Below are 17,928 nucleotides of genomic sequence, written 5' to 3' on the forward strand. Positions count from 1 at the left end.
AAAATGTATGCAAATTGCACAACTTTATTTAAGTACCTGATCGCAATTGTGTCGCAGTGATGGGTAGAAACTGTGAACCCGATTCCGAGTTGCAGGCCTCGGGACGCACAAGATTGTGTTCATTCTGAGTTGCACAAACTGTAAAATGTGCTGTTTGCAGTCCTGATTTGCAAGAGATCCTCCCTCCCACGAACACCCGTGTTGGGCACAATCTTTCCCTCTCTTGTACTCCTGTTGCGGGGCAGTGGCGTAGCTTGGACGCCACGGGCCCTGGTGCAAGCAGGGGAACTGTCCCCATTGACTACTGTTGTGGTGGCAAAATACAGCAAGTATCATAGTACAATGGGCCCCAAACGGTTCTGGGCCCTGGTGCCACTGCACCTGCTGCACCACCGGTAGAGGGGAGAAGAGGAGTAAAGTACAGCAAGTATCAGCAAGTCCCCGAACGGCTCTGGCCATTGGTGCCACTGCACCTGCTCAACCAACGACAGAGGGGGAAACCTGAGTTCACATTAGAAATGGCGTAGAGGCGGCTCACTGGTAACATAATTATTGTTGCTGGTCATTGGAAAAGATGTTGAAAAAGCATGGAACAAATGCCCAATGATGCTCTTTGAGCTGAAAGAGGCCATTTTTGGGACTGTAGCCTATAGCTTTTTAGGTCAGCATCCCCTGTTGTTGTTTTCTGCAGTACTGCAAGGCACCCTGTTCACCCAGACACATTTCCTGATTGTCCTTCAATGACTGCGTGTTTTGGATGCCGGAGATTGAAGGAGCAGCGTGTGAGTCATTTGGAAATTTCCCAGGGTGCGAAATTTCACATTATTTCCTGGAAACTGGCGCTTCCCATTGTTCGGACCTCTAATGCCAGGGTATTAAAGAACAGGTCTGAGCATCGGGACAGCAGCCTTTGTGGGAGCGACTGGGCTGGAGAGGGCGCCCGGGAGTGAAGTCGAATCCTGCCTGCCTCTCTCCAGAGTGCCACTGCCATGAGCAGCAGCGCGGGCGCATGACAGCATCACTCGACTCCAAGAGCACGACGTCTTGTGTCCATCAGACCTGTGGCTCCCCCCGCGCCAGGCCCGAGGTATGATGCAAGTCACCGCATGCAAACGGGATTAGCGTCCCCGCTCCGGGGGTCAGGAGAGCAGGATTCCTGCACGTCTGTTATTTAACGCTGCACCTGTTTTGTTGCTAGCGTTTCTGAGAGACTTGTGTTGATTTGTCGTTGTGTGCGTTGGCTGTGTGTGAGTGACCTGCACCTGTTTGTTGTTAGCGTTTCTGAGAGACGTGTGTTGATTTGTCGTTGTGTGCGTTGGCTGTGTGTGAGTGAGCTGCACCTGTTTGTTGTTAGCGTTTCTGAGAGACGTGTGTTGATTTGTCGTTGCGTGCGTTGGCTGTGTGTGAGTGAGCTACACTTGATTGTTTTTAGCGTTTCTGAGAGACTTGTGTTGATTTGTCGTTGTATGCGTTGGCTGTGTGTGAGTGACCTGCACCTGTTTGTTGTTAGCTTTTCTGAGAGACTTGTGTTGATTTGTCGTTGTGTGCCTTGGCTGTGTGTCAGTGAGCTGCACCTGTTTGTTGTTAGCGTTTCTGAGAGACTTGTGTTGATTTGTCGTTGTGTGCCTTGGCTCTGTGTCGGTGGGTTTACCACGATGTGGTTCGATGTGTGTATATTTACGACGTCAAGACTTGCTTAGCAGCGCTCAAGTGTGTAGTTTGGTGCCCGTATGTTTGTGTCGATATTTTTGGGGGTCAGTAACATGTCTGTCAGTTTGTCTGTCAGTTTGTGTGCCTAGTTGTCCCTGGTTTCTAGTCAGGGCCGGCTCTAGGGCGGTGCGATCGGTGCCATCGCACCGGGCGTTGACTTGTGGTGGGGGCGCCCTGTTTGCAAATATATTATGGCATGAAAACCATCTGCTGCTGTGTTCCTAGCTTCCAGCAATTTGCAGACATCAATAAAAATGTCAAGATTACTCCAACGATTAATGTTCTTCCTGGAGAGAGGCAGAGTTTTGTCTAGTGGAAGTTTGACTCCTCGTGAGCTAGCTCAGATGGTTAATATGCCTGCTGCTAAAACATGTGCCATGCAGATCACAAAGTGCATGTAATGTTAATAGGTCAATGGTTACTGCTATTGTCAGAGAGATCTTTTTGTTACTTGCAGTTTATAAATTAAAATACTACTATAGAACAATGAGCTATTTACTGTCATCAAAGAGGTGCATGCAAGCTACAAGGTGCATATTAGACCTACATGTTTTCCCTGGTCTTTCCTTAACCTAATCTTGCAAAAAGGGTTCATTTAGGTAGAAATTAATTATTATTATTAAAGAAAACCCTATCTATTAGTGTTATGTTTTAAATTCTGAATTTGTGTATATCCAGACCAAGGACTCGTAAACCCTACTGCCTAGCAGTATGGATGACATGTGACACCTACATCTTGTAATCCTCTGTCCTATATAACCTTTCCTATACACGGATTTAAACATGTGATTGTCCCTGTTAAATGTACGTATGATGTAAAGTGCTCTGACACCTCGCACTGGTATGAGCGGCGCTATAAAAGTAAATGAATCTGAGAGACTGGTTATGGAGATTTGAGGGGCACTGTTAACTGGTGGTAGTAAGGGAATCTGTGGCAGCTGTGGTCATTGGGGGCGCCAACAAACATTGTCGCACAGGGCAGCAACTCTGCTAAAGCCGGCCCTGTTTCTAGTCGGTCATTTTCTGTCCCATTGTTAGTAACTGTGTGTCAAAACATACGTTTCAGGGTGTGTTTGTATATTAGAAAGGACAGACAGCGATGTAATCCACAAAGGGATTTAGCAGCACAGTGAGTTTTACGTAATATTACAAATCAATTGCTGGCAGGACAGGTCGGGCAAGGTGAACTGCCAAACCAGATACTGACTGGCTTGAGTCCAAGCCACAGCTGCGTATAAACACGCACTACGGTTGCTTCAGTAATACAGAGACAGTCATGCAAATGCCTGGCGTAAAGAACATCGTAGAGTTTCGCGAAGTTGCAAAGTCTTTGACTCAGTCTCGACAGAACGCCCCTAATATCGACCCATGCATGTTAATGGATTTGCCTTGGGAAACTCAGGTGCTCCAAGGACCTTCACGAGTCATTGCAAATCATCCAGCACCTAGTGGGTACTTGAGTACCTCGGGACTCAGGTCCCCGTCTCATCTTCTGCATTATTTTATTTTTCAAGCCCATATGAGAGAGCAAATTTGAGGGGCATTCTGTATGTTTTAATTCCCATTTTTCCAAGCCCCGCCTCGGAGGGCGTGTCCTCTTCGACTGTCCGTCTCTTTAAGAATCTGCCCCACAGGTGGTTCAGGATGTTGAATGGACCACATTTCGAGTACACAGTACCCTGGGGGAACAGACAAAGAGAAATGCAACCAGTGGCTCAGGTACAGTGCCACTGTCACCTGAAACCCTGATAGTGGAATTTCTCCAAAACATTCTTTCGTCTACAGGCCTAAAATCTCAATCTATAGACCCCCAGCTGCAGAAGCCAGAAAACGGAGGTGAGAAAAGTGATTGGCCAAGACACCTCTGGGTCACCGGCAGCACCCAATAGGGATTCCCAGCGAAAAAGCAAAGAGGCATGAACCAAGAACTGGGGAAAAGGGTGCTATCAACAAGGCATCAACCCACACTGCCCTGCCTTCCAGAGAACCCTGGTCAGAAACAAAATGGGAGTGTAGGTCAAAGGAAGGTTACAACATTTGCTCCTCATGGGGAAAGAAGTACTGTACAAAAAACAGGAATAAGGGATTATATTCTATTCCAAAGAGATCCATCCATGGCCCGCCCACATCCAGGAAATATGATAAAACCTTGTGTTGATACACAACCACAGAGAGCAGCATAGCCTGCAGAGACAGCCACTAACCCATTTGTCTTCCCTGGAGAATGGGTGAGTGGAGGTCAATGCAAAAAAGACTGCCCGACCCAGGAGGCATGTGGCAAAAAATAGAAGTGCGTGGATGATCTGTGGCACCCTTAAATTTTAGGACCGTGCTACACCTGCCTCAATCCCCCCTCCCGAGGTTATCAGAATTGCAACCTACCTCTTCCTGATGACATGAGTAGGAACAGGACCAACAAGGGCTACCCCCTTCCCCTCAGTCAATGGGAAGAGTTATGCCCCCATATGAGAGCCTCTGTTGCTTCCCTGGAGAATGGGATAAGGAAGTTTACAGAAGCATTCTCCAAACCAGAGGGGACTGTGCAGGTTGAAGCCAACATGTACCTCTGCAGCGATAGCTATTGCCATATGAACGCTTGTTGCCATTCAACCAGAGATGAGAGACTCTTGCACTGCAGGTTTGATCTGTTTGTGGAGACAAACACATTCCTCACATGTGCCCCAAACTGACCCTTTATCTTGCATCTGGGATAGAAGAGATTTCTCTCAGATGATGAAAAATATGTGTATCCAAAGCAGCTGTCAGACCTGATGTGCATCATGCAATGTCTTGACGAGAGAGGAAGTAGACACTGGCCAGTTGTCTAGAAACGGGGATGCTATGACTTATATTTCTTGTAGGACCAAAGCAGTTGAATTAATACCTTTGTGAAAACAGGGCCAAAGGGAAGAGCCACAAACTGGTGGTGGCATTGACTCCTGGAGACTCATGCGGGTACACATGTGATTCTTGCGTGAAAAGAAAATGAAGGATCATCTTCAGAGCCACCGATATTATCAGCAGAACACCCCATGAGTAAAATGTGTCCTATCAGGTCAGACGTCCTGCATCTTTCCCTAAAAGCTGTTACTGTTCTCTCCGCCGTTGAAATTCTTATCAATTTATGACTTTTTGACTCAAAGGACTAAACTGCAAAATGTCTGACCATTCCATTGTCTTAACAAATGGGGGCATTGAAACTGCTACTTTAAGGATTTTAGACATTATGCTACACGTGCTGGATGAAGGACACAACCGCATATTCCGGATCTCACGTCTGTCTTTGGCACAATCAACTTGGAAAACATCTCACCATTCTGCAAACCCTCACTGGGTGTTTCATTTCAGTAGAGGACAACTATAGCCATGCCAATACAAGACAAATCCAAAAATAAAGACAGCTCAAATAGCTCAATCATTTAGTGAGACAATTGATGGAATACAAGAGGTGTCTTACAGGTTACATGGGCCACCTGCAAACAATCATCTCACCTAGCAGCAAAGGTACACAATGTTAATGGTTCCTGCTGTATGACTATGAGCAGTAATAATATCTGCTTTCTTGGCAAATAACAGTCCTCCTTTATAGAGCACAGCATTACACATTCTCAAGTATTGGGAAGAAAAAACATTTACTCCCACATGATCATAACAGAATTACATATATGACCAGGCATTGCATAGCACCATGTGACTACAGCAAATTAAGTTACTTTGCAATAACTATAAATATTTCTCATGTTTTAGTATCTAGAGATCAATTCAAGTCTTAAAATAGTTGCATGTTAATAGGGACCACACTGGAATTTAAGGTAATGGCAAACACGCATTATCAGGAAGAGGCCTGTCTGAGAGGCATCAGACCAAATTAAGGGGTCAAACATTCAGAGCATTCTAAAACAAAACAAAAACTCTTGGAATACTTTCAGTATAGATAGAATGTCTAACAAACTAACATGATTTTTCCTGGAAAAGAGGGAGCATCTTTTAAATGTCTATATACATCAACTTCTGTACTAAACAAAGTGGCTTATGTGTTTAAACTGGGTTAGTAAGATGTAATGACCTGAATAACTATCAAAAATAGGGAGAAATACATGTAAAAAGTTTGTGACAGACTGGAGAATACATCTAGAGAGTTTTGAAATCCAATTTGAAATGGGGGCAACATAGTCATTTGTGTTCCAGGATTGTGGATGAACAAAATAGGTTTATAGAGATGTATACTCAAGAGGACAGTAGGGATGGTAAGTGAACGCAATTGAATTAAGTATGAGCATCTCACCAGTCTCTTGGGGAAATCAGTGATCATTAATAGTCCTACTGAGTTTGTTTATTGGACACAAATAGATTGTTCAGCTTGTCTTCGTAACAGCTAGGGCTAGAACATCATCACTGCGGGATGCTCTACTGCTAAGAGTCTGCATTAAGGTAGGCAAGAGTGAGGCAAAGTGGACTTGAGAGGAAAGGACCAATGAACATGTGAACATTTTGGAGGGGAGACCCTGATCTTCTGCCCCCAACAATTCAACTCATTAATTTGCCAACGCATATGCCAAGCAGCTTCATTCTGTCCCTGACTCTCCCAAGTCACAGAGCTCTATTGCCATCTCTGCCTATGCTGCAGGCAAAGTACTACTCTGAAGGGCTTCATACCCAGGGCTCCAATGAGCAATAGGTAATCCCACATTAAGTAGGCTTTAGCATGCCTCACTTTCACTACCACCACATTGCCTCTATGATGTGAGAAGGATCTTTGGGAAATGGTTCCTTAGGGACTGCCACATGCAGGTGTCTGGCATCTGCTATGTATTTTCGTTCTTATGAATCCTTGAAGATCACTTCACAGCAATAGATTTAAGCACAACCCCTCTGGAAATGTCAGACACTGAAGCCTCTGAATTTCCCTTGTCAGAACTAGTAAAGAGGGCTTAGTTATTATAACGTTGTCATGTGTTTAATTCTTTATAGAGTTTCAATATTTATCATTCTCTATTATCTGCTATAATGTATTTTTCCAATGTCAAGTTTTGAATTAATAGTGACTCAATTACTATTTGTTTCATTTTACATCCTATCTATCATGGCAAGTTAACAACCTTTTCTGAATCATCCGGATAGACACAATTACACTGCACTGTAGGATGTTACAGGGATCAAGGATCATATTCCATGGATCTGTATAAATTGACCATCTAACAGCAGGATGGGGCTTGATGTATATCTCTCTCACTTAATATACTTCTATCAACTCAGTATTCAAAACTGCTATAAAAAAGCAATGCCTTGGAACTAAACATATGTTCTCTCTCCCACCAGCACTCCACCTGAAGGCATCACCATGGCAGGAATGGGAAACCTGACACTCAATTATACAGATCTTGGGGACCTTAATCAGACGGCGCTGGACAATTCCACAACCAGTTTTATAATTGCGGCTAGTTTCATCCTGCTCATCTCTCTTCTCGGGATAATTGGGAACAGTGTGGTCTTCTGGTACTTGAGCTTCAAAATTAAGAGCACGAGCAGCACAATCTACATCACCCACCTTGCAGTTGCTGACCTTATCTATCTCATCTTTGTCTCCATTGTGATGTGTATTACAATTTCTCTTTTTGTGAAGCAAGGATTAATAGCCAACCCAGTGCAAGTACTCTTCGGACTGGAGATTATACTGGGTTTGGCAAACTATGCAGATATGTTTATCAGGCTAGCCATTAGCTTGGAGAGGTGTATAGTAGTTCATTATCCCATCAGATACAGTTACAAAAGACAGAAGGTACTATCCACCCTTGTATGTGTCTTGATCTGGGGGGTTTCTATCCTGGTGACTCTGGTGGACAACCTGGGATGCCCTCCCGAGCTGTTTGGCACAATAACAGAGCGGTGTACTGCTGTTCAGATGTTTCTGTCAGTCCTGGTCTTGTTGGTGAGTATCCCCATTATGGTTACATCTAGCATGATCCTGCTCCTCAGCACCCGGAGGACCTCAATGAAAGGCCAGTCATCTAGGCTGATCATCATCATTGTGGCAACAATCATTGTCTTCCTCCTTTCGGTGGCACCCATGAGGATTTTATGGCTGTTACTTTACTTACAGGTGTTACCATCAGGTTTATTTGCTGGTGCTTTCTTCTTCACAGTATACCTTGTTATCTCCATCAACAGCAGTGTCAATCCCATCATCTACTACCTGGTGGGTAGACACAACATGAAAGGCATTCAAAAATGCCTTGAGAAAGTCCTGCAGAAGGCTTTTAGAGAAGAAGGTGATGATCAAGGCGAGGAAGCATCAAAAGATCATGAAATGGAAAATACTACATATTCTGAAATTAGCTAAACCTCATTTACAAATCATGATGATCGATGGACAGAAAAGAAAAGAGCAAGGACCTATATCTGGCACTATTTTAAACTGGCAGACTAGAGCTGTGCTTCTGAATTTCCATTTTACTATTGCACCATGGTTCAAGCTTCTGATGTTGTGATGAAGTATGGAAACTTCAATGGGCTCTGTCCTTGGTGGAGCCTTCCATTGAGGCATATTTGACCGATCAATGTTGAGGAACTGTCAGAAATACTACGTTTGGTAGGTCCAGGGCATCCTGAACTGAAAATTATATTGCCTGCACATGAGTGAATAGGGGGGAAGGGATACAAGAATAAAAACATTATTTTTTATTGTAATATTGTAAGCAAGCTTGATGGAACACCATGGTGGTGGAAATCGAAGAAAGTATGTCTCTAGTTAAAGCTGATGTGTGATGTGCCCTGATCAGGGTAAAACTTCTCTTCTATTGATTAAAGCATATCTACTGAGCAGCACCAGAGCTCCAAATTATAGAGGTGGTGACACTGCTAAAAGGCATTGAGTTGATAGCACCATAGGGTAATTCAGAATCCTATTCATGAGTTAGTTGTTAAACTTACCTCTACTATTTAATATTTGGAAGTACCTTGGCATATGCTAACTCCTCTCAGAAATAAATCCTCTAAAGGTGTAACAGTCCACCCACAGTAATTGAACCTAAAGCGAAGGCTATGTGAGAAAGTATCTCTCGTTGTGTGCTCACCTACATTTTTTGAGGCTGGATACTGTTGACTATTGAACTCTGCACACCAGGGCACTGCTGTCAAATCCCTATTGCACGTGCTCTGGCCCCTAAAAACATGACAGAATTGGCAAAACCTTAATTGGCATATGTAACTTTCCACTAACGCCGTAGTATATAGTGCAGAAAAATACACCTGTGCCATGAAAAGTTAATATCACCAGTGGAAGACAGTACATATCGTGTCATCTTCTGGAATGACAAGGAAAACATGGCTTCAGGCATACATGAGTAGGCTGCTCCTGCAACCTTTAAACCTGTGGGTGAAACTGTCAAAATAATCCTTGTGATTGGAGGGGAACCCTGCCTTTAAATGTTAATTAGGTTACACCTAAGAGGGCCTTGTAGGCCTAAATGTAGCATTCCTATCATTTATAATAATAATCCACATTTGTAAAGCGCAAACAATCACCTGTAAGGGTCTCTAGGTGCTGGGGGCCATCAGGAAGATTAAGCAAACTATTGCCCAGAGTCACATTGTGCTGGGCTAATCTGCCGCCGGCGATCGAACCATAAGCCCCCGGTTCCGGAGTCAGTCACCCTGGCCGCTGCTCCACACCTCTTAAAAGAGGAACATGCAAGAATCTCATGTTGGCTTGTTCCTACAGTGACTAATCCCTAAATGCTATAATCACTGTACAGGGCTGTAGTTGATCCTATGAGGAAAATATAATAAGCACTATTAAAATACTATTTTTGTTCACTCTGATTCGGGATAAGCTGCAGAAATAATTCAAAAACAGTTTTAATATTTATTAAAAATCCAATTAAATGGTGAAAAGGTAACGAAGTAGTAGCCAAGGGTTTGATAACCTAGGATTCATCCTGACCACATCTGAGCTGGTTAATAATCTAATTGATTTAGAGCATAGGACTTCTCGACCCACTAACTGAATTTAAATAAAGTAGAATACAAGCCCATTCCAGGACTGAGCCATCTGCATCAGCACTCAGCTGTCGTGACTGACTTAAGAAGGTACCAAATGTCCATGAAAATCCAATCTGGATGATTTTGCCTAATGCTAGTCACCCTCTTATTTGGGAGGTTAGTACGGGCTGGTGTATGTAGCATGCAACCCCTCCCTGTGCCCAAATGCCTACCTCCTACCACTATATATGAGCCTGCATGTGTTAGTACGGTTTCTATAAACGATCCGACTCCATGCTGGTGCGCCATGCTTGGGAAGGCACTTGCAGGTCCTGCTAGTCCGGGAGAAGTTCTTTTGCTCTCAAATGGTAAAATTAGCATGTTATCAATAGTTTCCTGGAACATAGCTGGTTTGAGGAATAAACTGCTGCAAGACTGGGGGACTTTTATCGTCAAAGGAGATTTTATTATGTTCCAGGAAACTTGGGGTCTAATACCAATTCACGAAGTTGGCTTTAAGACCTTTTTTGTACCAGGTGAAGTTCACAACCCAGGTAGACCCTTAGGGTGATTAATAATATGGGTCAAAATTGTAGTAGGCTGCCGGGTGAAACAGCTAAATATAAACTTGCCAGATATTCTCAGTCTGGAACTCTTATCTTGGAACGGGAGAAAACTCCTATGTACAATGTCTATAAAGAAGCTGCCCAAAGTCAAATGAGTCCACAGCTTTGCTGGCACTACTAGTTGTTGTCATTGTGGGAGGAGATTCTAACATTAAATTTGATCCATTAGAACTTCTGTGGGGAATTGGGTATGAAGAATACCAAGTCAAAGCCATTCCCAAAAATTCAAGGGCCTTGCATAAAATAAATGTCGAATGAGCTTCTACAGATAATAGACCTTTTATTATGCTGTCATATTAGAGTGTGTAATGGTCAAACATCCTCTGATCTATCATTAAAGCCCACTTTCAAAATGGGAAATTACTTAAGAAACATCAACTATGTATTTTCAGATTTGTACTCTTGGCCAAATCTTAATAATATGGAAGTGCTAGATCGATACGAAAGCAATCACTTTCCTTTATTGCTTACCCTTCAAGGTAAGCCTGACGCCCCAGGTCAGCAATCCAGAGTACAAAAAAGGTAGCTACCGACAGGAGAAATGTTAAATGGGGAGTGATAGCTTTACATGACGTGACATATGCACAACTTTATTATAATCTGAGTGTAACCATGTCAGAAATGGTTGAGAAAAATCTTTCCCCTCATCTCATCATGGATTCATATAATTAAGTGCTTTGAGGTTTTTAGAAACCCTTTTTTTACTCACTCTCTCCCTAGGCGGATCTCAAAACCTGATACACAGCCTACTTGGTATGATAAAATCTGTAGAATATCTAAGTCTAATTTGATGAAAGCCATTAAAAGCAATGTTGGTAGTGATCTTAAGATAGCTAGGGAAAACATAAGGAGGCCCAGAAGCAGGCCCAGATTACATGGGATACAAACCTTTGGGGAGAAATAATGGGAAATGTTCATGACAGAAATTAAACAGCTTTTTGGCAATTGATTAGCAATGGCAGTTAATCATATAAGATGAGACCTTATAGTAATATTCTCCCAAAAGAGTGGACAAGCCACTTTCAATCCTTATATGGTGGAGGTGACAGGGTTTCACGACACCCCTGTCCTTCAAGATGAAGTAGGATTGCAACTTGACAAAGGCACAAAAGAGACCACTGAGAAGATATATTAGCAAAGGAGTCTAATGGTAATTCGGGTTTTTTCACTGTAACGGAAATACACTTTGCGATCAGTGCCCAGAAATTAGGTAAGGCCCCCGGGCCAGATACAATTCCTGTGAAATTTTTTAAAGCAGAACTTGATATTTGGACATCATACCTAAATGGTATTCTTAATGCCATAATTGGCAGGTGCCCAAATACCCGCTACCTGGAAAGGATCAGAGATAGTTCCAATTTTTAAAAGGGCTCTAGATCTGACCCAGCAAGTTATGGCCCAATCAGTCTAATTGATATGGATCAAAAAATATTCTGCAGGCACATACTGAACCACTTACTAACATGAATTCAGGATAACAATAGCATCTCCCAGTTCCAAGCAGGGTTCCGATTGAAGACAAGTACTGTGGATCAGGTTTTTAGACTTCAAATGTTAAGGTGGAAAATAGTGGATATTAACTAAGGAAACCTTTACGTCAAATTTGTCGACCTAAGGGCAGTCTTTGATATGGTCCCTAGAGGTAAAATTTGTAATTCCCTGAGAAGTATGGGGATACCACTTCCTCTATTAGATATAATTGCGTGGCTCCACACTGAAAAATATGCACAGATTAGGTGGGGAGCAAATAGAGAAGTTACAGACCCAATGAGGGTGGATAAGGCTGCGTGTTTGCTCCAACATTATTTTTGTTGTATATAAACGGCTGTGTGGATTTCCTTATGGTCTGTGAGAATGACTCACCAGTGTTGGGTGGTGTAAATATACCAGCTTTATAATTTGCCGATGATACTTTATTGGTTTCTATAATTCCAAAGGGCATTGCTACCCTATTCACTAGATTTTATCGTTTTTGTATTATTCACGGCCTGGCAATTAATACCTGTATAACAAAATGCATGGCCATTCACCTCCATAGGCATTTTCGAGGGGTTCTTAGTTTGGAGGGAGTTAATTTAGGAGTATATGGGTACATTATCAACCAGATTTCTAGATTTTAAACCAGCCCCAAGATTTGAGTCTTTTCTTATAGAAATGGACCCCTCTTTTACAAGGTCTTTATATATGAGGTTTAGGTTGGGGACCTTACTACTTGCCACAGTAACTTGCAAATGGACGGATTCCAATCTAGGTAGCTAAGTCTATGAAGCCTGTAAGAACGCAGAAGAGACTGACTTTCATCTTTTATTCTTTTGTCCCACTTACCTCAGGCAACACAAATGATGGATAGTGCCTCTTAGTCGAAATTTGGGCATTTGCAATATAAAGTAGCACTTAGAATATGCAGGTCAGATACAGCATCGATCATTGTTTTTTTGTTGCAAAATACCTGGAATATATTTGGCCTGTTCATCAAAAATCATTTCCATGTTGCAACACCCTGATCGCCAGGTCTTAAAGGTTACATAGATAAGAATTCAGGAGAAGAATAACCAAACTTGTTTACAGAAGACATGATGTAGCACCTGGAAACTATATCTCATCTGGCATTTTACTGTAATTATATCATGAGTTATGTCTTATAGGATTTTAATGTTGAGTTAAAATTGTATTTTTATGATTGATTTTACTGTATTTATTTGATTGCTTTTAAGATCTTTGATCGAAATAAAGTGTTTATGATTGATTGGTGAATGTAAATTTTAAAAAGTTAGATTAAAATGCCTGCCTGAAGCCCCAGAAGACTAATTAGCCAGCATGCATCTGCACCCCTATCAGTGCTTCCCCTTGATGAGGTGGGAAAACAGCTTACAGACTATGGCTTAGGCCTTTTGGCAGAATACCTGGATGTGAGGTGTCACTCATCTCAGCTCTGGAGGGCAGCTGGGGAGAGTTCAGAAACCTGCTAACCTTGAAAGGGACTTGGATGAGACCTGCCCATTCAGAGTTAACTGTGAATTAGGACTTGGGAAATATGGAAGATTTGATCCCAAGGCCTTGCCTTTATGTGATGTCCTGAGGTCTTGTGAGCCATAGCAGATACCAAAAACTCCTCTTGGGGACTTAAAATCTTTGAGATTTCCAATACCTCTAGAGCTTCACAGGGATGTTGTAGCAAAGATAGCCAATTTAGAGAGGACTTTGTCAGATACAGCTTCAGACTTGTCTCATTAAAAGATTTCAAGACCCCAAAAAAGAGACTAACTCTGAAGGTACAATTCTTGACAGGGCAATGGCACGAACAGTATCTTTCCAAGAAGATGACTTCATAGGATGCAGCTCCTGTATTTTCCTGCCAAAACCCAGGTCTTTAGTGGAGCCTCATTTAACAGCATTCAACTTTGAGAAGACTTCGCCAGATACAATCTTCAACATACCCCCAATGGAGGTTTTAGACTTCCATCAAAAAAGACTAAGACAGAAGTAAAACCATTGCCTGGGATGACCCGCTTGGTGTGTCCAACCCTCACTACATAGAGGCCATCTTAAAATTGCACCTAAGCTCCATTCAGAGAAGAGTCCCTTCTGACTGGCGCTTTGCCAGAGAAAATGTTCTCTCTTTTCAGAATATGTTTATGGGATTTTTATTGTGTTCTGTTTTGACTTTTTAATTGTTTTGGTACTGCTGAATACTTTACACACTTTGTTTAAGCCTGTCTGCTCTGTGCCACAGCTACCAGGGGTTGAGCCCACTAATAACCCATTTTCTTACAGACTAGAAGATGTGCATGGTAGTTTGCTGCTGTGATTCACAAACAGTATTAGCTGTACCAAAGTTGATACAAGACAAATTCAAATATAAAAACAGATCAGTGAGGGCAGTTATCAGTGATGCATTAATGAAGTGCCAGAGTTTGTGCACAGGCTCTATTTGTAAACTTAGCACATCCCTTAGTAGCCAAGATAGACAAGTCTATGGTTTTTACTGAAGGAACATCAATGTTGATGTGATCTAGAATAGTTTTTACTTAGTGTCTAAGTGAAAAATTCAACTGTGAAATGGACACCAATGGAATTCTTAGAGACTGAAAGCACCAAGAGGCTGTCAGAGCGCCCAACAATCCCAAGACGGGCTCCTCTACCAAATGAACTCCTAGAAACTGATACTGCCAAGGAGGATTGCACCCCACGATATCGTAGTACAAATATTTATTTACGGAGAGATCTTAGCCATAATATTGACTAACAAAATGTAAGAGTAGATTACTAACTCCCATGATAATATTGTGGAAGTCAATGTGTTCAAAATATATCAGTAGGTCAATATTTTTACAGCAATATTGTGGTACCGTGGACTCGTTACAACCACTACTTGAGATAGTGTTGGAATAGAGGTATTATTAAAGTGACCTATATTCTCCAGTTTAAGGGACTGACATTAACAAGGAAACTCCTACTCCGAATCTGCAGATAAAAGTCCAAAAGCACTCCAGTAAAATTTCAAAGTGACCAGAAGCAATGTTTTCAAATCTAAAGTAAAGCACACTGAGGACCAGATGTACAAAGTATTTGTTCGGTCTCAAGCTGACAAATCAGAGAATTGGGTTGTTTGCGACTGGAAAAAATGCTTTTCAAATGCACAAGCACCAAACTGCGATTCTAGTGAATCACAGTTTGGGTTTGCGACCAAAAACAGAATTGGTATTTGGAAGGGGTGTATTCAGGGATTCCCTTCCAAATAGGGGTGCTGAATGGTATGTAATAATGTTTTGCGACCAAAATGCAGTGAAATATCATTTGTACTTTACTACCAACTCAAAGTTGGTGGTAACCCATTCTCTAAGGATGCCTTCCCCTTTATGAATGTCTAAGAAATAAAAATGAGACGTTTCATTTATAAAAAATAATGCATCCCGTTATCATTTAAGGAAAACGAGTTGCATTTAAAAAAAAAAAAGATTGGCTTACTTAAGAGCAATCAAAGATAGCGTTGTCTGCTGACCCCAGCAGTCTACCAACCCTGTGATGGCAGAAAATCCTAGTGAGTCCCAAATGGAGAATTACCTCATTAATATTCATGAGGTAGGTCTACTTGCGACCCACTAAGAATCGCTAATTTGGAAATGAGGGCCAAATATAACTCTAGTACATTAGTAATAGTAATTAACAAATAGTGAATCGCTATTACTATGGTTGGAACATCTGGCTCTGAGTGACTTCCTGTTTTACATGGCTGGGTGACAAAAAGCCTGATCAGAATCAGCACTTTCCAGAAGAGCATCCTTAACATTCAACTGATGCTTTAGGTCCCATGGAAGGGATAAGGATAGATGTATGTGGAGCACAGGGTCTCGTTCATGCTGCTGAGCTACGGATGACGGAGACATCATCAACGCCTCCCTCGATACCGCAACCTTCCCGGAGAGCTGGAAGCACGCCGAACTCAGCGCCCTCCTGAAGAAACCTTCAGCCGACCCCACCGACCTCAAAAACTACCGCCCCATCTCGCTCCTCCCGTTTCCTGCTAAAGTCATCGAGAAGACCGTCAACAGACAGCTGGCCGCCTTCCACGAGACGAATGGCTCCCTCGACCTCTCGCAGTCCGGTTTCCGAGCCAACCACAGCACCGAGACCGCCCTCCTCGCAGCCACTGACGACATCCGAGCCCTGCTCGACAACGGGGAAACAGCGGCCCTCATCCTCCTGGACCTCTCCGCGGCGTTTGACACTGTCTGCCACCGCACCCTAGTGCAGCGCCTCAGCAACGTCGGAATCCAAGAGAAGGCACTGGAGTGGATCATCTCCTTCTTCACCGGAAGGACACAGAGAGTCCGCATCCCCCCGTTCAGATCCGAGGCCACCGAAGTCATCTGCGGCGTACCACAGGGATCATCGCTCAGCCCCACCCTCTTCAACGTCTACATGATCCCCCTCGCAGCCATCGCACGCCAACACAACCTCAACATCATCTCCTACGCCGACGACACCCAGCTGATCCTCTCCCTCACCAACGACCCCGCCACCGCCAGGGCCAACCTACACGAAGGGATGAAAGACGAGTGGATGATGAACAGCCGCCTGAAAATGAACTCAGATAAGACGGAAGTCCTCATCCTGGGATCGTCGCCCTCTGCCTGGGACGACTCCTGGTGGCCCCCTGCCCTGGGCAACGCACCCAAACCAACGGACCATGCACGCAACCTGGGCTTTATCCTGGACTCCTCCCTCTCCATGACCAGACAAGTCAACGCCGTCTCCTCGTCATGCTTCAACATCCTACGCATGCTACGGAAGATCTTCCGGTGGATCCCCACCGAAACCAGAAAGACGGTCACCCAGGCCCTCGTCACCAGCCGATTGGACTACGGCAACTCCCTCTACGCCGGAACCACTGCAAAACTCTAGAAAACACTCTAGCGGATTCAGAACACCTCAGCTCGACTCATCCTGGACATCCCCCGACACAGCCACATCTCTGCGCACCTAAGAAACCTGCACTGGCTCCCCGTCAACAAGAGAATCACGTTCCGACTCCTCACCCACGCTCACAAAGCCCTCCACAACCAAGGCCCAAGATACCTCAACGACCGCCTCAACTTCTACACTCCCACACGCCAGCTCCGATCGACCAGTCACGCCCTCGCCGCCGTCCCCCGCATCCGAAGAGCCACAACGGGAGGAAGATCCTTCTCCTACCTGGCTGCCAAGACGTGGAACTCCCTGCCCACCCACCTCCGCCTGACCCAAGACCACCTCGCCTTCAGGAAGCAACTCAAGACCTGGCTGTTCGAGCAGTATTGGACCCCCCCTCCCCAAGCGCCTTGAGACCCTCCGGGTGAGTAGCGCGCTATACAAATGCCTTGATTGATTGATTGATTGATGCCCAAATTCGAGCTAAAAAGAAACATCTAACGCAAGAGGTGGATGGGGCCAAAAGAGGGTAAAGCATCAAAGGTGACTAATTACTAAGGCTCCCTTTTCAACTAACTGTGAAGTCCCATGATCCACCTCAAAGATTTCGTAGGCAGACCCTTCTAAGTTCAAATAGGGATGAATACTACCAACAAGTATCAGAAGCAAATATAAACTATTGTCAGGGAACCCACCAGAAGCAAGGTATTTGTCTGCTCAGGATCCAGCTAACAGCACTGCCAGTTCAACACTCTGAGTGACTAAGCCTGAGCGGTGAACTCCGCTCCGCTCCCGGAGTTTTTGTGAGTTTTTCGCACTCCGCGAAGCTTGCGGAGTTCCGAAAAACTCCTCTCCGGGAAGCAGAGTGGAGTTTTTTGTCTCTATCATGCTCATCAATGCCAATTTGGCGAGCCAGGCAGGGAAACGACACCTCTAGGTGAGATTTTTCCTCCCTCGCGCTCTTTAATGTCTAGTTGGCAAGCACGGAAAATCAACCTCCCGTAGTGATTTCTCAACTCGGGCAGTCTCAATTCCCAATGTGAGTGGTTGCATATTCTCGTGACTGCTCACGTTCAGAAACCTTCCGTTTGCATTGAGAAAGCTGCCACTCGGGTAGAACATCTACCCGAGCTGCAGAAAGAAAGCAGCACTCTCTTGCACTGCACATGGTGCAGTTCACGATGATTTTCCAATGTGGGAC

The 17,928-nt window shown here is 43.8% G+C and overlaps 1 protein-coding gene across 1 annotated transcript; it reads left to right on the forward strand.

Annotated features, from left to right (window-relative positions):
* Positions 1–905: 905 nt before the first annotated feature.
* Positions 906–13,062, forward strand: LOC146854019 (proto-oncogene Mas-like). Its single transcript, XM_085651879.1, has 2 exons — positions 906–1,087; positions 7,030–13,062. The coding sequence occupies exon 2, from the start codon at positions 7,052–7,054 to the stop codon at positions 8,048–8,050; it is 999 nt and encodes a 332-aa protein (XP_085508005.1). The 5' UTR covers positions 906–1,087; positions 7,030–7,051; the 3' UTR covers positions 8,051–13,062.
* Positions 13,063–17,928: the final 4,866 nt, after the last annotated feature.

Source organism: Triturus cristatus, chromosome 4_1 (genome assembly GCF_964204655.1).
Source record: "Triturus cristatus chromosome 4_1, aTriCri1.1, whole genome shotgun sequence".
In the NCBI taxonomy this organism is placed as follows: Eukaryota; Metazoa; Chordata; class Amphibia; order Caudata; family Salamandridae; genus Triturus; species Triturus cristatus.